The sequence below is a fragment of the Zophobas morio genome, unplaced genomic scaffold, assembly GCF_036711695.1.
Source record: "Zophobas morio isolate AGI-343-1 ecotype UQ-CSIRO unplaced genomic scaffold, CSIRO_AGI_Zmor_V1 ptg000044l, whole genome shotgun sequence".
NCBI lineage: Eukaryota > Metazoa > Arthropoda > Insecta > Coleoptera > Tenebrionidae > Zophobas > Zophobas morio.
Genome location: NW_026972149.1, coordinates 597,681 through 619,358, shown reverse-complemented (window position 1 = coordinate 619,358; position 21,678 = coordinate 597,681). Strand labels below are relative to the sequence as shown.

Sequence of the window (21,678 nt, the reverse complement as noted above, 5' to 3'; positions counted from 1 at the left end):
CACACATATGTCGTAATAGTACCTACTGTTGTTTATAGTATAACATTGACAATATAAAAATGGCGTAAGTATTAAAAAGTGCACACAACGTATACACTTAACGATATTCACTTAGCCAAAAAAAAAAAAGTAAAAAAAAAAACAGTCAACCTCGTGGTTGAGGATTATCGTCGTTGGTTACCAAATTAACTACAATCCCTTAGAAATAGTGAGAATTGACTGCATGCAATATTCCAAAATTCATTTTATGTAATTGCACAAAGTAGAAACGATAAATAATGAATGAATTAATTGGCTTTTATAATTTTAATGATTAAAATGCTTTTTGGAATAATTGTGTATACCGGGCGTTGCGTCGCGTGACCTCGCGTAAGTTGAAGTTGTCAAGATACTATAAATTAAACAGAGATTTCACATATTTTAACAATGTTTTATATTCTAGAACAACACATACTCTTTATCACATGTATACTTAGATAAGCAAAAATTTGAAATAAAATCAACGTAGCATGAACACCTTTACGAACAACATGTATCTCATCCCCAATGTTGTTTAATGTTAAGACACTGTGAATATAGGAGTGCGATTATTTTATTCGAAATTATTGTTATCTAAATATACGGATTTTGATAGGAATGTCATTTATTGAGTGCATTCAAAACGATCGCTTGACAAAAGCTACTTGAGGTGAACTTATACGTACCCCGAGTACAGGGTGCCATATCTGACATGGCGCTATATATAGAGAATATGTAAAAAGATGCAATTTTTATATTCGTTTTGTGTAGGTCCTATAATAATTGTTAAATTTAGCACCCTATACTACAAAATCGCAATAAAAAAAAATATATATACATTCCCGAAACGTAAATTCACAGATAAATAAGTATAAAATATATAATTACATAACAAGTAACTTTACACAAGGTTTATTTACGTTGTTTACAAATAATTCTTGAAATCCAACAAAACATAAATAAATATCCTCTCTTAACAACCATAAAAAATCGCTTTAGCGCAAATCTGGATTTTCGTTCAATTGTTTCTTGATACGCAACAATATGGTGGTGTACCACTGATCTAGACGCGAAATCGAATCATATTCTTTAACAGCGTCAGTAAAACCTTCGACATTCTGTTCCTCCATGTGTTCAATGAGAGTTTTCAACAACTTATACTCCCTGGAATCTTGGAAAGCAGGATACATTTGCACGTAACGCTCCATGGCATGCTGCGCATTCAAAACATCGACACAAAGATGACACAAGGCAGCACGAAATAGATATTCCTTAGCACTATATTTTAAAAGTGAACTTTCTAGAGCTGACGAGGCAACTTGCTGATAAATTTGTATTGCTTTTTCGTAATTTTCCAACTGGGCTGCGTACTGTGCTACCTTTAACAAACACCTATTGGCCGAAGCATTGCTTTCTTCTCCTCGGAAATAATCAGCGGCTTGTTCGTAATGTTGCACGGCTTTTTCTAAATCTATGGCGTCGGTTTCGTACATTTCGGCAATACTTTGGTGGTGCTTTGCGGCCATGGTAAACCGACCCATATCTGTGTAGATTTCTATCGCCTTGAGAAGGCAGTTTACGGCTTCTGCAAACAATTAATCGAGCTTCAGAAGATCCCAAAAATCTTGAAATAGGCAAATTTTATTTTGTTCTTTAGTGCCATTTATCGACAGATTTTGACTTTACGTAATGACCTTATGGTTATTGGAATTTTTCTTTTCTTTGTGGCGACGTATTTTATCACATCACAAATTTATACGTGATTATGTAATTTAAATGCATAGTTTTAAAATATTTTATAAAGCGAGAAAAAGTTAATAATAATTAAAGCAACGACGTAGTAAAAAAATTCTAAATCAACAAAAAACTTTTACCAACATTTTTAGAAATTGTTTGTTTCGTAAATAAAAACCCACTCAAGTCAGTTAATAAAATTCAGGTATATACACATATTAAACAATATATCTTGGTAAAAGCGCACTTCTGAGTCGTAAACTTCAAAGATGAAGTCAGGTTATTTAGTGATACATTTTTTGTGCATTTTATATTACATATCCACAAAGATGCGAAATCGCAACTTTTATCTCTCATAAGAAATATTTAATTTTCCCCTTTTGATCGATTGCGTGATCGGATTAAAATTTTTATAGCTTCATCGGTATTTTCAAAAATTTAATTGACATTAAAAAAATAAGAATAATAACGTCGTTAGGTCCACGATTATTGTACAGATATCTAATCAAAAATACATACGAATAAAGCCCTTATTTTCATTTGTTTTTAATAATATCGTAATCTTTTTATTATTTTTTATAAATCTTGTAAGTATTTACAACACACGTTTAAGAATGTCAGTATTTTCGTGTACCGAGCGTACGCTAGAGAACTCTAAGTGAACGGTAAAATGTACATATTAAGAAAACTAAATAAAAATTAGTGTGTTTCTACATATTTAGTATTACTTTCTTTAGGAATTTAGGAACGCGCTGTATATTAGCCCAGTTCCAGATTGTTACCTTACCTGGAAAAAATAAAAAGGACTTCCTTCGTAATATTTCATTTGTGTTGGAAACCCGAGAAAATTCCATTTAAAGTAAAAATTTCATTAATGTGTAAGATCTCTTATTTCAAGTGTTTTTATGAAGAAAAATGCCCGTCTTAATTTATAATTAAATTCCAACGACCGTAATTTTTAAAAAGACAACGTAATTTAATTAATGTATAATGTATTAAATACTTTGCGCTTCTCGCTTGATAAAGTGAATTTAAATTGCAAAAGAAAACCTCTGGGAGTTTTATATCATTTTTTTGCTTTAAAATCACGAATTTTTAATACGTAACGATATTTTTTAAATTTACAGAACAGAACACCAAAAATTATATGCAAATGAAGACTGACTTTTGCAAATCCAACACAATTAACTGAGCTCAAATAAGCAGAATAAATGAGGTAATAAAAACATTCCATTTGACTTTTAATCATTTAACGCGTTCGTAACTTTTTAACAGTAAAGGCTGTCTGTCAGTTTATTATATGTTAAATGTTAGACAACCTCTATTGTTTATGACTCATTCAGATCCTAACTCTGTCATGTTTTTCCAACCATAAAACTGAGTCAAGGCAATGGAATATTCAGAAATAAATCTCCGTTCTTACCATTGATGTCTGACTTCTTGTAACAATTGGCAGCATCTACATAATTTGTGGCAGCATCATGTCGAGCCCCACTTCGGGAATTCAAGTTTGCAGCTTCACAGAACGCACTTCCGGCTTGCGCCCAATTTTTGGCCATTTTAAACAGATTGGCAGCCCTTTGGTAGCACTCGACAGCATCTTCGATTCTGCTATTTCCTCTGCAACATAATTATTTGGCTATTAAAGACGGCAACCACAAAGACATAACTTAGCCTAATTTTTCGTCGAACTTACTCACCCGAATAATGATCCAAAAAATCCTTTTGAAGACACTTTCTTTTCGGCTTCTGCAATTAATTGCTGCGCTTTTTGCTCATTTGATGTCATTGTGTCGGAATTTTTACACAAAATGAAATCCGACTATTATTTTCTGACAATCTATTGACAAATCAGTTCCGTGTTTACACAACAGCTGACGCTGCAGTCGCACGGATTTTTCTTCACGAAATGTCAACACCAACACACCCAACGAACAAATGTTAATCAAAAAGGAGATCAACTAAATGAGGCATTTGTTTATATTATTGTCAAAGTTAATTGTACAAAGTGTTGTAAGGTAACACGGAGTCGATAACTTACAAAACTTCAAAAATTGTGCACATCATAGTAGGTGTCAGTTGTCACATAAGTTGTCATTGGCTGTCGTCTGTCATTTTGTGGCTTTGCGGATCCCAGAATATATAGTGTGATTTGTTATGGTATATACAGAGTATTCTCATAAATTAACTTGGTTTCTATGTTCAGTTTTAAAAAAACACATCAATAAATAAATATTACAACTTCAATTATTTGAAATCTTTACGTATTAAAAAACAAGAAATTCAAAAATATGGTCTTTATCATTTCTGTTCAAAGACCACTTGTTTATTGTAAATTTGGTAACGTTCACATTCAGATTGGTTGCATACTTCCAATATATCGACCCGTGTGGTAATATATGGAAATCATCAGGGATAACAGAATACTGATCTTTTTACACTTACTTTTACTTGTTTCATCACACTATTTTCATTTAGTTTGAGGAATTCAGGTAGAAAATTAGCAGCACTTTCTAAATTCCTCAGTGCGGTATCTTCCACACAAAGAAAAAAACGTAAAACACAAGTAAAACGTGTTTAATATAATAAAATAAAACATCTTATGTCGAGTCATCTTTTATATTTACAGTGTTTAGTTATATGAAGCTCTATTGTTTTCAAACAACTGCATTTTTATACTATCTTAATCTCGTTATATTGTACTTTTAAATCATCTACCAATTGTCAAAAATGTACGACTGTTTTATTTTTATTGGACCAGCAGCCTGTCGGTTTCGCCCGCGCGCTACAATACGGGTTAACGATTTACACAACTTTGAACTCAACAGCTGAAATGAAACAAATTCTGATCCTAATAAGCTTTATTATTACACAATATATCTTTATTACAACTGTAAACGGCAGTGAGCAACATTTCTCTCAGATATAAAAATACTTAGAAAAAACACTAATTTTTTATTATTAGAATAAAAGGCACAAAACTATGTGCATTATTCAGCAAAGCATATAATCAATAATAAAAACTAACAACTTTAGAATACAATATAATACTTGATTATTTCTAAAAATTTTTGAAAATACTAACGACCGAACGAGATCAATTTAATAACGCTTATGACCTGAATAGAAAATAAAATATAATCACAAATAAAAAAGGAATGTACTCTGAATTGCATAAAAACCTAATACAAAATATTACCTCTAACGTTATTCTATATAAAAAATATACAAATGTGGCACACAGAGTGGTCAGAGCTGATAAAAGGGCTTCTTAACCAGTCTATATGGTTAGATATACACTTCGCGCTCACTTACATAAAATAAATATTAACAATAGATAAATGCCTTCGATATACTGATGGCGATTTTATGAACTTTAATACAAATTTCAGTCTGAAATATTTACACATCAGTTCCTCCAAAAAATGTTGTTATCTTTGGTCAAGCACAGTAAGTCACTTTAAGTACTAAATATGTTGCCATGTTAAATTCTGTACTTTCGTTCATCACAACATTGGAAGTGTAGATGGCATTTGAGGACGTCAATTGTTCAATGTAAAAATAGTTGCATCAATTTACGTTACACCTAAAAAGGCACATCACTTCATAAGAAGCACCCTAGCAAAAATTGTAACTTGAAATATTTTTGTACTAAGTTACAAGTTTTTGTGCCCAGCTTAACAAAAATTATGATTACTTTAAAAAACTTGACTATGCTATATAAAGACATTAACACGTACGACGATATTGTCAGCCTAATTTTGTTCTATATGTCACATCCTGCCCAATAGCAGCCAGCATCAAAAGTAGTTTCATTTATACAGGATCATTCATTCACATCAAACTAAAGCCAGATGAAATTATACAATGACGGAATCATTATAAAAGTCCTACTTGGCGTAGAATTAATTAATGTAGTCACCACATGTACAAAACCAACTGATATTAAATAATAATAAAAAATAACTAACTATTACAACGATCTCGCAATATTTGAAACTAGCTTAAAAGCCACCTATTACATATTAAATCACAATATAAAAAGTCTAAATCTAGTTCGTTACGTTGAAAAATGCTAACACATATTTCAGCTGCCAGAATTCAATAACAGTATTGTTTTCACAATAGTTTCCATCCAAAAATATTTTTCTTTGGTCAAACACAATTAAGTAAGTACAAATTGTCACAATAACGTTATATTTAGCACCAAGATTCCTCATTTTGGCTACCTTCTTCACTAGCATCATCTCCGTACATATCCGCCAGCTTACGGAAGCGAGGACCGAAGTTTGACAAGTAATTGAACTTCAAATCACCCTCATCGGTGCACGAAGCGAGCGATGAGAGAGAACCTGAGCTATTTCCATCTCCCTCGTAAGCATAATGGCGAACATCATCGTACGGCAAAGTGTCTTTATCACACGAACGTTTCTTATCTTCCAAGAAACCACCAATGTCGGCAGGCACATCTCCGGCTTGCTTGTACAAATTATCTTTCATTGGTGGCTTCTCGTCGATGTTGTTGCGCAATACCGACAAATCGAAATTGGTATCGCATTCGCCGCCACCTTCATCTTCATAGTTAATTATGTTCTCTCTCGTGTCATCCATATCTTTTTCGTTCAAGTTATCTTGCTTCCTCTTGTGAACAACCACCGCCAATAGTAGAACTAGAAACGATCAATTAAGAACAGTGCATGAAACAATTGAGTCTTAACTCACTTAACAAAATGGCAAGACATACTAAAATCGCGATCAAGAAATTGGAATCGATGCCAAAAGTAGCTGCCTGGAATGTTGCAGAATTGCAAGTTCCCTCATGAGCGTTTAGCTTATCGGAAGGTGTGCCGAGATTATAAACGTAAGAATTGTAAGTGAAGTTGGTGATACAACCTCTGAAACCTTGACTCGACGGAGGATTTTCCCATACGATCTTAGTTTCTTCGGCGGAGAAAATATTTGAACGACCTCCGACCTGTAATGGTCCGTTTAATTTCAACAAACCAGTTTGTCGAAGGTTTTTCCACCGCAAACAGTCGCTTGGACAGTCATCTACTTCTAACTGTACGTCCTAAAAACAACGCAAATCGGTCAATAATTACAACCTGACACTGTCGCAATTGTACATACATTTGTGGTATAGTTGATCTTGATCTTATGCATGGCACCATCGTTGATCTTCTTATAATCTGAAACCACTTCATCGACGCCGTTGCCCAAATCGATTTTAAGAACAACAAGTCCACCTTTCAGCTCCACAGAAATAAAACCTAAAAGCACACGTCAAAACTTGCAAAAGAATATTTTTATCATCACCTTTTGATATTGCCGTGTGTCGTTTCGTTAAAGGACCAACATAAAATATCAACCCATCATCTGTTTGTGGTAGAACATTCAAAGATATAACTGTATTAGCACACGAATCAAACGTGGGGTACATTGCCCAACCATTCCCCGGAAACGATATACCATATATTTCACAGTTAGGTCCTTCTGTTCCATCTGGACAATTGCACTTTCCATTTTCAATAGGTGTACCTCCGTTGAAACACTCCGTTTCGATACGCTTCTTACATTCACATAAAGCTTCAGCTACAGCTTTAACGCCAACGAAGGATGTCTTATTTGTGAAAACGACTGCAGGTTCGTCTTTAATATTTAAGACATTCGCACACGAACTATTCACAGGGCACACATTATCTCGGAAACATTCATTGATGTTAATCATCAAAAATTCAACACCGAGCTCTTTTTCCAACTGAAAATACATCACCAACATTAAAAATTATCTGTAGCGGTAAAATAACATTAACATAACAATATAATAAAAGCTAAATTTAATGCTTATATTTGCAACTGTAATAGAAATTATATTTTTTATATTTTCTGGTGGTTGTATTATGTGATTGATATTTTTAAAGTAAATATGTATCCCACTTATAAATAAAATAAAATCAAAGATATTTAGTTCTATTTCACCATATAGCGGTCGAGTGGTACTTGTAATAAACCCATTAAAAAGCGAATTAAAATCGAACAAACCTTTTCCTGCTGCTCTGTCGCTTTGTTGTTCAGTTTTTCAGGTGCATAGTATGGCGAACCGTGTGCGGAGAAGCGCACATCGACGAAAGAACTATTTGAAGGTGATGTCATGACCGTGAAGACGTCTACGTTTTCCAAAGATGTGTTTAAGATTTTGGAAATGTGATCTTGGAGTTTGTCTTTTTTACTCAACTGAGTCTGCAAGAACAGGGATGTAGTGTACGCTGCGAGCAAAAAAGAATACATACGTTGGGATCCTTTTCAATAAATTCTTCAATGGTTGCTCCTTTAAGTCGTATTGAGCCGGATTTGCGGACTGCTATCTCCGGTATATCTTTAACGGTAACTTTAACATCAGCATTTACTCTGTGTGAAGTACCATTGGGTAAGTTTTCGGTTACTACGAATTTGAGTTGGTACACATTGGGCGCAGTACTTTTAGGCATTATGATAGTTCCGTTGTTTAATACGTTAAAATTATCGCTTGGTTTAGCAGCTTGAAAAATTTTGTCAGGTAAATCCCAGTCATCGGGATCAGTGACATATACTCTTCCTATCGCGGTATCTGTTTTAAAACCCTAAAACAAAAATGTTAGTCCGAGTAGAGATCACTTGCACATGAGTACCTCATATTTATACACGAATATTTCACTGGATCCATCTTGAGCGGCGTTATCATTCCGATCCCCGATTATTACCTTCAGAATACTAGTACCAGATTTTGGTGGTTTACCACTGTCAGTTATAACAATAGGAATATCGTAATATTTTTTCTCTTCTCTATCAAACGTGGCTTCTGCCCGTAATTCATCTCCCTTAATTGAAAACTTTTCAAAAAGATCATATCGCGAACTTGCTATTTCGAATGTAAATGGTTCACCGTTGCTAGGACCATCATTGTCGATAGCTGTTAACATTAAAATGGAACCTGGCGGTTCATTTTCATACCACACAACTTCAGTCTACAAAATTCAAATTAGAAAACTGTACAACAATTATACAAAAACATACTTTACTCAAAAAGGGGGCGTTGTCATTAATATCTGTCAAAATTATATTAAGTTCTGCGTAGCTTGATAACGCATTTGGCCCTCCGCTATTATCATACGCATAAATAAATGCCTGATAAGAAGGTGATCCCGTTGGTGGGTCTCGATCCAGTTTCTAAAATTTGAAAATCACCAAAGGACAGTCACGTAAAAAAATACCTACATTGATAATCGTCACGCAGCCAGTATCAGGAGTTACTGAAAGAAACGTCTTATACTGGTCGCCTACTTTATAGACAATTTTCTGGTCGATTGTTCTATTCTTGATATCCGGATCGTAAGCTTTCAGTTTGATTATACATTCCGGACTAACTTTTTCTTCTTCAAAATCAATATTTTTCTCGTAGGGTTCAAACACAGGCAGTTCATCATTTTCGTTTAATATCTCAATAATAACTTTCGCTTCGTCACTGAACGCTCCGTCGTAAGCTCTAACCGTCAGCTCGTAACTTTCGATCTTCTCAAAATCAAGTTTTTTATTAACTTTTATCCTTCCCGTGATTTCTTCGATGTTAAAAGCGTCATCAATGTTGCCTTCGATTATACTGTACTTTATCAGAGAAGCGGTATCGCTGTCTCTTGCTTTAACCTCTACAACGTCTTTCTGTACATCAGCCGTTTCCGAAATATTAAAGACTGTGTATAAACTATGTTCAAACTTAGGTTGGTTGTCGTTTTGGTCTTCTATACTAATCGGAAACGTCTGATTGGCGGAGTTTGTCTTATTTTTGTCACGGAAAAGAGCGCTAGGAGCCGAATCTCGCGCTTGTACTAATACGTGATAAATCTTTTCTTGTTCTCTATCGAAAGTTGCTTTCGCTTTTATTTCGCCAGTAGCTTTATTTATACTAAATAAATCGTTGTACGTAATTAACTCATATTCAACAAGGTTATTCGGTGACGTTCCGTCTTTATCAATCGCTCGAACTGTCATCGCTGGTGCTCCGATGTCGTTATTTTCGACAATACTACCTTTCAATATTTCGATGAAATATGGAATTTCATCGTTTACGTCTTCGACTTCGACGATGATCTCCACGGTTGCAAATAACAAGTCTTTGTTTTGAGCGCGAACTGTCAATTTATACTCAGTGACGGTTTCGTAATCCAAAGGTCGTGCTAATAAAATCGCGGCGGAATTACTTCCCGTGGGACTCAACACAAAATTTTGATCTTTGTTAGTTTGAGTCGTTTTTCCTTTTACTAATTCAAAAATGATATCTTTGTCATTGATATTTGACCTACGACAACACTATCGTAACACTAATACGTTAACACCAAGGACACTTACTCTGCTGTGATGTTCACCAGGTGCTTTTCAAAGTCGTTTTCGTCTTCTCTCAACTTAATTCGTTGTTGGATGTCATTTACTTTTATCGTAGGGGCTTTTTTATCGGAATCTACAACTGTAAAAGAAACGTCGGCGGTGGCGCCTTTTGGTTCCTGACCATTATCATGAACTGCGACTGATGTACTATATTTAATACCACGTTGCTACAACGACAGTGTTAACAGAGATTAAAATTTCCTGTTATTAACTAACCCCTTTTAAACTTTTCTTCAGATAAATAACTCCAGTGTCGGGATCAATTCGAAAATACTCTTCTAACGCACCAGTGTTGCCACTACCGCTGCTGACGAAACTGTATGTTAATCTGGCGTTCTCACCTTCGTCTGAATCATAGGCAAAAACTCGAGAGACTTCAGTGTTTTCCGGGTGATCCTCTGATACTTTCGTTGCATATTCCTACAATTTATGGTACCGTACATTATTTGTAACACGATGTGATAGCTATCTCAATTAAAAAAAAAAAAAAAAAAAAAAGAAAAAACAAACATTTATTTTAATTTACTTACTGTCTGGTCAAAGCTGGGAACGTTGTCATTAATGTCAGTAATGCTAATTTTGAAAGTACAAATATCAGCCAACTGAGGTCGCCCATCGTCACTAGCACTGACCGTCAAATACAGTTCTTTTTGTCTCGTTGGTTCATCTCTATCAAAGGGGAGAGTTGTATAAATCTCTCCGGTAGCCTCGTTGATTCGAAAATTTTTACGTTTTCCTTCTTGCTCTTCAATGCGATAAGTAATTCTCCCGCCTTCTTTATCTGCGGGATCGTCGTCGTGAGCTTGAACCTTAACAAAAGATTTAAATTAAAAAGGAAACAAAATACAGTACATTTTACTTTTATAACGAATGTATCCCCCGGTTCTTCTTCTTTCACTTCTGGAGCGTACACAGCACAGTCCCTAAACATAGGTTTCTGGTTTTGGTTAAGTTCCAAACGTTGGTTTTTGCCCGATATTATATTATTGTCAACCTCTGAAACAAAAATTACGAAATTGTACATACGTAACTGCTTGTTTTAAAGAAACAGTAAAATACATGTGGTACATAAAATGTGACAACTACAGTTAAATTTAACTGCGCTTTAATGAAAACCGTAAAATAAAGATTATGCAATGTGACTTAGCCGAAACGATAGTGGTCCCTTTTAAAAGTTAACTTCAACAATAAAATTTTGCAGTGTTAGTAACTATAGTTTTTTGGTGTAAATTAAGAACAAAAGACGTGCAAAGAGATCTAAATTCCTACAATAGAGCATTCTATTTAATTTAGTTATCAATTTCAGAGAAAAATCACTGTACAACGTTCCATAATTATTACTAATTGTTGAACTCGAATACATAATCTGTAATATTTGTGTTATATTTACAGAACACCGATATCATATTATCTGTAAATAAACAAACGATTAAAAAATTCAATTACAGAATGAAATCATTCGCCTCTGAGAGTTATCATGAGATCAGTAAATATCTTGGAAACATATTTAAGCAACTGCCTGTTTCACCACTATCTACAGTAAATATGATTGATTATATAGGTGATTTTGCAAGTGACACATTTCTATTTATAATTACGTGTTTGAACGAAACTTGCAATCGATAATTTCTCCCAAATATATAAAACAGTACATAACATTATCAGACTGCAAAATGAAAGAATAAAACTGAGGTATATTAAATAATGAACACAGCATTTTGTGCTAACTTTGCATGTCATTAAACCCTACATACCGACAAGCTTATCAGTTTTCGCTATTTCTATTTAAAATTCCTTTTCTTCTTTTAACACGCATTAAAAGTAACGATAAACTAACATGGAACAGGTTTTAGGGATCGCAGTATTAAGTGCTCGCTCACTAATTACTGCGGTGAATATAAAAGTAAATTATTTCAAAACATGTAAACTGAAAAGAGATTAATGAGTTAACCAATGACGAAAATAAGTTCATTCTTCACGATTAGCTTTTAGACAGAACTCCATAAAGTACGTCATTATGAATAGAATTCTTTGTTAAGCAATATAGAAAGGTGAATTCTTTTATTTATCATGCGGTGGTCTAATTGGCTTTTTTATCGCACGAGATTAACAATGATCTTATTGTCAAGTGTTTTTTGGAACTAGTACGTAGGATGTGGACCAAGTTTAGTTTTTCGTAATGTTAACACTTCCGAGGCGCAACTTTAGAAATTGCTCGAAATAACGAAATAAGTTTAAGTTTTATAATTATTATACCTTCACACGCTATATTAAAACTCCCGCGAAAAGTTTCTATTCGTTATTTTACAACCAAATTGTGCATTGTTTTATTTTTTCCACCAGTGCACTACTTTCAATGTGGCATTTTATTCTAACATCTTTTGAAGTAAATATTTACGGAACATGCACGAGTTCGTGTGGGTTCAATGTAAGCGATAAATGATTATACATTTTTGCATTCGTCCGGAACGAAAATCAAAACATTCCTCTGATAATATGAATATTAATTTTAATCGTTTCGAAGTCGATTATTTTAAATACGGTAGAGCTGAAATGGTGTTAATTATCCGCTATTATAAAAAGTGCGTAATATAGCCGAGTGTCATTTATTTTCCAAAAACGAGGCACTTTTTTATTTTTTATCTCTTATTATTTTCGTAAAACTCGTTGCGGCACTTTTGAAATATTATTACGAACTCACATACACGCACGCACACGCATCGTGAGAGAAGTCGTTTTAAAAATAGCAAATGAACGTAAGTCAATAATTCCCTATCGAGAAATTTAAAAATAAACGTGTCTTACAAAACTCAAACTTGTTGGCATTTCGTTCGCTACAGGGATTAACGCAGACCATGAAGTGCAGGTAATGTAATGTAGGTATTTTTTCTAAGAAGTGTAACCCATCCTCGACAAAAGAAAGTTTCCAAAATGCGAGTTTATGCAAAAAAAATATGTCTACACTTATGAATTTATTTGATCCAGAGAGGTGTTATGAAATATTTTATGAGAGCTGTAAGTAAATCTCTCTCTAAAAGCACGTAGACCCTTTAAAGTCTTTGTTGTTCTCCAGGTAGTAAAGATAATCCGCATGACTCATTCGAAAGTTATGAAGTTCTTGGTAGAAGAAATTCCATTGAAGGCGAAGAAAATGTTTCTCGAGAATGAATACTTAAACTTCAAACGAAACATATTTGTACACAACTTTTTAAAAAACGTTAAAAATTGCGTCACATTTTATATTTTTTAAAAACAAATCATATTGTACATATATTTGTTTTAAATCAATCTGGTTACAATTCTGTTCAAATTACAAAACAAATCACAGATATTCCGTGTAAAAAACTATTTACAACAATTTTTAAGAAAATGTATAGCTTTGCAATTCAGATATTTAAAATTGTTACTTCGGTAATTGGGTGCCTGTAATTATTTCTTATTTGTATTTCATTTTATTACAGTTTTGAGATAAGGCTCAAGTACGTTTTACACAATACATACATGTTTGTCCCTTTAAAGAATGATATGTAGTCCTCAAATACCCTACATTATTAGATCAAAAGTGACAAAAACGTCACGCTATAAATTTCAAGGAAGATTTCTGTGGTAGTCGGAGTTATTATTAACCTCATACTACGTCGATTTACAAGCTGTGTTTTTGTTGGTTCACATTGTTCGTAAAACAAAACTAGTTTTTTGTTTCCCCTATAAGGTGATAACAGCACATTTAATTTTTTTATTCTTTTTAGTTGAACCGAAGTTTTCTTCTGTTTTCTTGATACTAGTTATCTGCAGTGATACAAAAATTATCGCGCCTATATTATTCTCAGTTTTTCTTTCGTGAACATGAATCAAGTAGAAAAATTAGTACAACAATACGACAATGTAAAAGAATAATATTATGTAATTTTCTATAAATGTAACTATAGTATCTATAAAAAGGGACGTGCTGTCTGTGCCATTGCATACCGTGGAATTTCAGCATTAGAAACTACCACTGCGACATCAATGACGGCGAGACGGGAGTTGACCTCCCCACCTCAATTTCTTTAACGGAAATTCCAATTTAATAGTTTATTTATAAAACTCTCTTTCTACGGTACAACTATGTAAAATGTATTCACTACCTTCATTTATGTTGCATATAATAAACTCTATATTGTTATCAATATGTAAGTACATTATTGTAAAAAATAGATTTCATCACAAAGTGAATGCAATTTTGATACGTGTAGAAATTTTATAACATTTTATATATCATTAAATTCAAATTATATTAAGTTGATTACATTTATTTTAAAAATAACCGAATGATGCCATAAGTTAATGGAAAAGCGTATCTCTACAAAAAAAACCCACTTTTAAATCCCTTTTCACAGAACCGCCTATCTTATCTAAATTGTTATCATTTATCGAACCGTTACGCGACTCAAAAACTCAATTTCCTGCTATCCGATTCAAAATCTAGCATGGTATAACAGTATTGGTTCTACTACCAGTATTTTTCGCCGGTACGCATACCGAATTCAATATTATGCAAGTATTAAAATAAACCTGTGATTAATAAATAAATGCATATGAACATTATATATGACTCATTACCACAACAAACATGTAATATCCTCTCCCATAACGATAATGTTACCGAATCACAATAAACGACATTTCACATCATACTTCATTTTAATAATAATAAGTAATCATTTAAAAAGAATTTCTTAATTATGTGAAGGTTATACGTCAACGTTTCGCTACAGTTATTTCAATTAAACTTCCGAAATTGTGTTTACACGATAGCGTTTAATGAGCACCTCCTGGAAAATAAATATCTTGCAAGATTTTGTTAAGATTACCACTACAAAGCGTTCCAAGAAATGCGTTAAAGTGTTATATATAACGTTCAAATCTACTGCTATTTGACATGTATTGGCCCTATGTAAACACTGTTCCATAAATACCGAAATAAGAAATGGTGTTCTTACATGCAATTTTATGTTAAAATTTAAATACAAAGTCACAAAAGTATTATTTTAACATTTTACGCAGGTTTTACAATACAATTTAATTTTTTTTTACAATTGTGTACTCCCAATTTTTTAAATAAAAATTTGTATATGTAGTTCTTATTATGGACCAGCTATTCCAATTATTGAAAAAATAACTTCAGTTCACAGACATTTGAGAAAGTACCTAAAATTCTGAAATAGCGCATACCAATCATGTCTGAATACACCTGCAAAAATCCTGTCATAAATTAAACTTGTCACACAGTCACATTCAAGTATCACGCAGAGAAGCTGTTCAGACGAGAAAAAATGTAACACTTGCAACCTTGAAACGTGTGAACAATGTTCTAAAAATGCACGCTGGTAAATTTTACAGATGCTTTCTTAACAAAGCAATCAGATTCGAACCCCTAGTGAACTTGTGAATTTTTTCTCGATGTCTCATGACCGTCACGGAAGCGCAGCATAGTCGTTAAGTTCTGAAAAATCGTACGGAAAAAATTCGATTCTACATTCCTCTGCATAGTGCTCATAAAATCTGAATTCAATAAGGCATCAATTGAAACGTGAAGTAAATGTGTAATTCATATCACGATTTAAAAACTGGTGTCATATTCATTCACGACCTTCTAGATTTTTAAAAGAACACACCTTTTATATGGCTGTTGCAACTTTCAATTAATATACTTCCAGTGGTAGTAATTCCTAGAATTTGTACACAGTCAAGATAAAAAAATCCAAAGCAGCAATTAACGACTTCCTGTTGTTTCTAACCAATATTTGTAACGTAATGTTCTAGATTTTTCATTCGTCATGAATCATTTTACTTAGGTTAAAAAATTAAAGATCTGTTTAATGGACTAACGAGAACAGTGGTTTACGATTTTGACTCTTCCATCACTCGTGTCAACGAATAATGCAACTTAGTAGATGCAAATTTATTACACAATCACAAACTTAATAGCGGCTCTTTGTTGTGTTTGGCTGGCACACTTCTCGTAAACAGGACCGGCTTATCTTTAAAAATGTTAGTAAAACATGCTCTTTGTCCATAAACGAAAGGGTTGGAAAAGTAAAAGCCATAAAACCACTACTTCCGCTGCTACTCTATAACTTGGTTACAACATTAATACATTTATTTTTTTTTACTAATAATTTATAAAACTATTTACATAGAACAACACGCGCTTATGATCCACAATAGAACGCATAAACATACTTTCATATAATGGCGTAAATTTTTAAATTTTGTAAAGTAACCGACTCTTGTATTTGTGGTTTATGAATCCGTCCAAAATTTTTATCCTACGAACCCAAATTTTCTAAAAAAAATCCAAATTGTATAACCGCTTTTTATACAAATACAAGTGGAAAGGGAACTATATATTGATAGATTAGCGGGTAGCTTCGCCGACTTGTAATGCCAAGGCCGTGGGTTCGAAGCAATCACGGTACGTTTTCCGTCCCGAGAATAAGCCAAGAACATTTATAGTAGAATAGTAGAGTTCATCCGACGAACAGCTACTTTCATATTTTCTATATTACAGAGCGTATCTTTGCCAGACTTTAAAAAGAAACCTTGCAATTTTTTTGTGAACTCTTCCATTGCAACGTCGCATCGAAATTTCAAAAGTAAACTGTGGTTGTAAAGGGTAAGAAAATGGCAATCAAAATATGCAAAGATATATAGTGTTCCATTAAAAAAACTAAGTTGTGTGTTACGCCTTAAAAACGGAACACTCTGTATAGTTCAGAATAATTTTAGAGTATAACTGCGCAACTTTGGTCTTTCACTTTTTTTTATCTATAATAATTAATGAGATATCGAGGACAGTGCGGTTGGTGACTCACCCTGTATATGATTTTTAAAGGCGAGGGAAATTCTATCTTAAACAACCACGAGTCAATTTTTTAAATGTCATCAATTTGTAAACCAGGAAAATGTTTGTATGCACAATATAACGCTGCTTTCTTTGCCGAATATAATGCGCACGCGCGTACTTGAATTTAGTAGGTGTGTCAAAAGTTACAGTGGGACCTTAACTTACGATTTATTTATCATTTTATGAGAATTCACTTTTAAAACTATGAATTATCCATACCATGATGTGATTAATTTTTTGTCGGAGCAAGTGTATTAATTTGAATAGGTACAATGTAACACTATATAAATAACTAATTCTGTTTTAAAGAATTCCAGACATTTACGCAATGACTTTTTTGAGAATGTTTTGACGTCTTTAATAAAGAAGCACTATTGTATAGCGTATTTTTCAATAAAAATATTTAATAACGTTTAAGATAACGCCGTCTATTTTTTAGCAGAGACAAATAAATGAATCCTAGGCAATATTCTCTACTTCTAAATTCATAATTTTTAGTGTTTTACAAAATTTCTACGAAGTTCGTTATGTATTTTTTGAGTAGCATGCAAAAAATTGTTACATAAAAAACATGACTTTGAGATAACATTATCTGAAGGTACACTTGAAATTTCAAGAAAATGGTCTACCAAATGCTTTGTTTGTGTAATAAAATCGCATTTTTGTATTGTATGAGCCAAGAAATCGTAAAATTCAATATTTGTCAAAATGACTCCACTTACTCACTGCCACAGAACTTCCGTTGGTTCTGACGCCACTATATACGGCAGGGCGTACAGCGTGACAAGTGAGATATATTCAATGAGATACAGAAAATTTCTGTGTATAACGATAATCAAAAGTATTGTTACGTTGTTCGGTGATTAAATCGGCATGGGTTACACTCAACATATTTCGCTTATGTACAAAATAATTCCGGCGTAACTTGGCTGAATAATAATCATTCCCGATGGATTGCCCATCGCGACTTCCGCGTCCAGGTTTTTCTCCGGTCGCAGTCACCGACAATGAGTCATCATCGCCGTATATACTAGAACCCATAGGCGTCGTATGGCTTTATTTCGTAACAGTTTCAAAATTTCACGAAAATTAAAATTAACTGAAACATTTTGCAGAAAGGTTTGCCAAAGAAAACATCGTAGCTCTAGACTCTCAAATCTTGTTTCTTCGACTACATTGAAGCACAAACAAAACATAATTTGAAGTTGTATTTTTTCATCAAGAATTATTTCATAAACATGCAAGATAACGTTATCAATTTTTGGAAAGGAAATTTTAGTTAATCATCTATAATTCCGAAATCAATATCGGTATTTCATGGTTTCACAGAATTCCGTCAAAATCCCCTAATCCAAATTTAGTTTTCGCGTCATTTATTTTTTCAAAGAAATACATTTGAATATCGTCTTGCCATTTTCACGTTAATTTTTTTGAAAATCTTACTATCAACATCAACTGTCACCAAAACGTCAATACTGTGTACTGCGGTTTTTCAATGCATCCACATTTTTTAACCCTACCTGTGCAGAATTTTCGCAAAAAATCAAAATTGTATAAAAAAAAATTTACAATTTACCTTAGGAACTACTCAAGTTAAGCAGAAGTTTTGGAATTATGATCAGCTTCTCTAGCCATCCCCATGGAAGTCATCTTAAAAATGTGCTAAATTCACAATGTGTAAAATATAATACGTGTAATTTATTGATCCAATATTTTTTTAATTAATTAATTAATTTTAATAAAGAAAAATTATAAAATTAGAATTTGCGATGTTCTATGAAGTAAAAACCATCAACATAAATTTCACAAGTACGGACAATGTAAAATATATTCGCAGCATATAAACAACGAGGAAAATGGTCTCTCAGCAGTAATAACAAGCTTTAATTTCAAGTGCTTGTTAATACATCGGAAGAATGTCACGTAAAAATTTGTTTGATTTGAATGAGTTTGTCACCTTAAAACAGGAAACTAAAATTATTAATTAAGCCACATTCGAACAGAATGTTGTATTATTATAAATGGGATGACTCGTTAATTTAATCAATAAAAAATTTGTTATATCGTACGTCAATGGTAAAGTGTTATTATATTGTTTTAATTTTTTTGCGAAAATTTGTACTCAAAACAGATTCGCACACCACAAGTATAGAGAATATTCCTGTATAACATTTGAATCGTATAAAGACAGAATCGTTTGAAATGACGTCATCAAATCGTTGGTGGGGATGATTCGCTACATAAAATTCCTAATATACATACACAATTTAACAACAATCGGTCCAGCAGTTTCGGAGATTACGTGTCTAAAATAAAAATACAAAAATGGATACAGATACCAGACAGACAGACAGACGGAAACGGTAGACTACTTCTTTCGTACTGTAGAGGTCATGAAACGTCGAGAAAACATAAAAGGGGCCATTCGTCCAATAGACTCGTGAGTTAAAGCGGTACAAAATCGTGAACACTTGGAACATGGTGTGAGTCAAAAGTAAAAACTTCGTACTGTTGACTCACTTGTGTGTGTATATACGTAGTTATATACTCACTTCAATCTTTTATGTAATGATTAACTACTATTATTCATGGTTCTTTCTTGGAACATGGGCAATATTAAATAATACAAAGGCAGCCATGACTTTTTGAAAGTTTATCTTTCACGAAACTTCTGTAATTTTAACCACAAATATTCAAATTTTGAAACCGTTGAAACTGGTACAGTGCATGTTTACTTGTAAGACATTCTTTTGTGTAATAATAACTATCCGTCAAACATTTTCGGGACATTGGCCCCATTTATCACCAATATGACCACTTAATTCAGCCTCGGTTCGAACGGACTAGAACACATTTCAGAAATGTGGAACAATTTTGATTCATGCACGAAATATTCAAAGACTGTAAACTAACGTACACCGAATCCATTTTACTGCTAGTTTACAATTTCGAACTTCCTCAATAATCAACGTAGGCGGCAACCGGAAAATAGGTACCACGGTTGACGAAAAGTTCCCCAAATGAATCAGTTCCAGAAAACATTTAAAATCATCTCTGCTGAATCAATACACGTTCTTTACAAATGACTCAGATTCTTATTCATAAAAATGTATTCGATCAGTGCGCCCTCGATGTGGAAAACGTCAGAAGTGTTAACCGATGAGGTTTACTTTTCGCATGAATGATAAAACTGATAACTCTGATAAATGATTAGAAACAAGGCACCACCTATGCCGGATACGACAGGGGTGACTAAGAAGTGGGCGTTTCTGAGATTCAATGAATCAATTGATGGATTATGAAATGTAAATCCTGCTAACAGTGTAACGCCCTTGATAGGGTCACTTGGGGTAAGGGCAACAAGTTGTATTCAACAGATTGCAGGAGCAAGGCGTGACTGGCTTTGTTCACTCACCACTATGTGTGTCGAGTTCTTGAGCACTCCCTGTATATAAACAATAAAGGCACAAACATAACAACAGTTTTATACAGCCCATTTTGCCGAATTATCACACTATTATTTCCGATAACGACGCGATTATCTCAATTATTTCAATCGTGAACACATAAAACTTTCCTAATTGCACTTGGTGTTTTCATTGTAGTCCGAAAGGCACTTCTAGTTTTTAAACACACAAAGAACTATGACTCGTGCTCCATCCATTCCTTTACACGAGTGCAACGACAGTAACGCTATGTTTTCGGTTTTTCTACATTCGAAGCCGGTTGTTCGGTCGGTTTTTCGCAAATCACAGTTTATTCGTATAATACTGCACACGCACTTTTTACATTATTAACGATTCGCTTGGTTTCAGTCATTTAAATACATTTTATAACGAAAGCACTAACAACAACCACCTAACAGGAATGAAGTGAGCGACTGAGAGGCAACTCTTCGCGCATGCGCTTTAAACATCTTTATGAATCACTTCGCCGCGTCACCTTTAAATCAAATTTAAACGAATTTATTCTTCAAAATGGAGGAAAGCGGATTTTCCGACTTTTTCGCCGTCAGAAAGAAAAGAAAATCTCAAACGATGTATGACTCACGCTCTTGTCACACTAATTCAATTATTACACAGATTACTCTGTCCATTGCGGGCAATTCATTTAAATTTAATTTAATTAAATTTAATTAACGCTTACAGTACGCTCAGAATACAGATCTACAGATTCATTTATTAAGCGGAAGGTTTGTTTTTGTCGTTGGTGTTGTAAATTATATTAGTTAGTTTATCTAGTGACATATTTGAGGCGTGGTGAATCATTAAGTACAAATAGAGTTTCTTCGGATATTCTGCATTTCGTTTTAAATGATAACGTAACTGCAGCAAACACAGCGGACATCCGCTGTACAGAAAATATTTTTAACTATAATTTGGTATCTAGTTTACAAAGAATTTTACTAGTTTTATGTATGTACTTTAATATAACAAATTTTACAGGAACGTTATGTTCGGTGCGCATGCCATTTAAAGATATTTATCAATCAACGTTCATTTATTTTTATTAGAGATTAACCGTGGAGGTAGAATTTTATCTCCATGACATTCACACATTTTTTTCAGTACACATGGACCATTAAAAAATTTTCAAATTTTTATGCGTGATAATGTTAT

At 33.4% G+C, this 21,678-nt stretch overlaps 2 protein-coding genes across 2 annotated transcripts; both read right to left on the bottom strand.

The window, feature by feature from the left end:
* Nucleotides 1–914: 914 nt before the first annotated feature.
* Nucleotides 915–3,859, bottom strand: Alphasnap (alpha Soluble NSF attachment protein). Its single transcript, XM_064072485.1, has 3 exons — nt 3,453–3,859; nt 3,176–3,372; nt 915–1,603 (listed from the first exon to the last, which is right to left on the bottom strand). Exons 1-3 carry the CDS (start codon nt 3,539–3,541, stop codon nt 1,014–1,016), a joined length of 876 nt encoding a protein of 291 aa, XP_063928555.1. The 5' UTR covers nt 3,542–3,859; the 3' UTR covers nt 915–1,013.
* A 736-nt stretch (nt 3,860–4,595) lies between these two features.
* Nucleotides 4,596–20,961, bottom strand: LOC135141408 (DE-cadherin). Its single transcript, XM_064072479.1, has 14 exons — nt 20,475–20,961; nt 11,030–11,166; nt 10,701–10,979; nt 10,387–10,590; nt 10,135–10,337; nt 9,007–10,084; nt 8,806–8,958; nt 8,421–8,756; nt 8,043–8,372; nt 7,795–7,992; nt 7,069–7,510; nt 6,883–7,022; nt 6,475–6,823; nt 4,596–6,422 (listed from the first exon to the last, which is right to left on the bottom strand). Exons 1-14 carry the CDS (start codon nt 20,554–20,556, stop codon nt 5,953–5,955), a joined length of 4,401 nt encoding a protein of 1,466 aa, XP_063928549.1. The 5' UTR covers nt 20,557–20,961; the 3' UTR covers nt 4,596–5,952.
* Between the last annotated feature and the right edge of the window lie 717 nt (nt 20,962–21,678).

Coding starts and splice junctions, on each gene's coding strand:
- Alphasnap (XM_064072485.1), bottom strand. CDS start 3,541: ATGACATCAAATGAGCAAAAAGCGCAGCAATTAATTGCAGAAGCCGAA. Junction 3,373..3,452: donor TTTTTTGGATCATTATTCGG/GTGAGTAAGTTC, acceptor ATTATGTTGCAG/AGGAAATAGCAGAATCGAAG. Junction 1,604..3,175: donor CAAGAAGTCAGACATCAATG/GTAAGAACGGAG, acceptor AATTGTTTGCAG/AAGCCGTAAACTGCCTTCTC.
- LOC135141408 (XM_064072479.1), bottom strand. CDS start 20,556: ATGGGCTGTATAAAACTGTTGTTATGTTTGTGCCTTTATTGTTTATAT. Junction 10,338..10,386: donor TGAAGAAAAGTTTAAAAGGG/GTTAGTTAATAA, acceptor CTGTCGTTGTAG/CAACGTGGTATTAAATATAG. Junction 8,959..9,006: donor GCTGCGTGACGATTATCAAT/GTAGGTATTTTT, acceptor TTCAAATTTTAG/AAACTGGATCGAGACCCACC.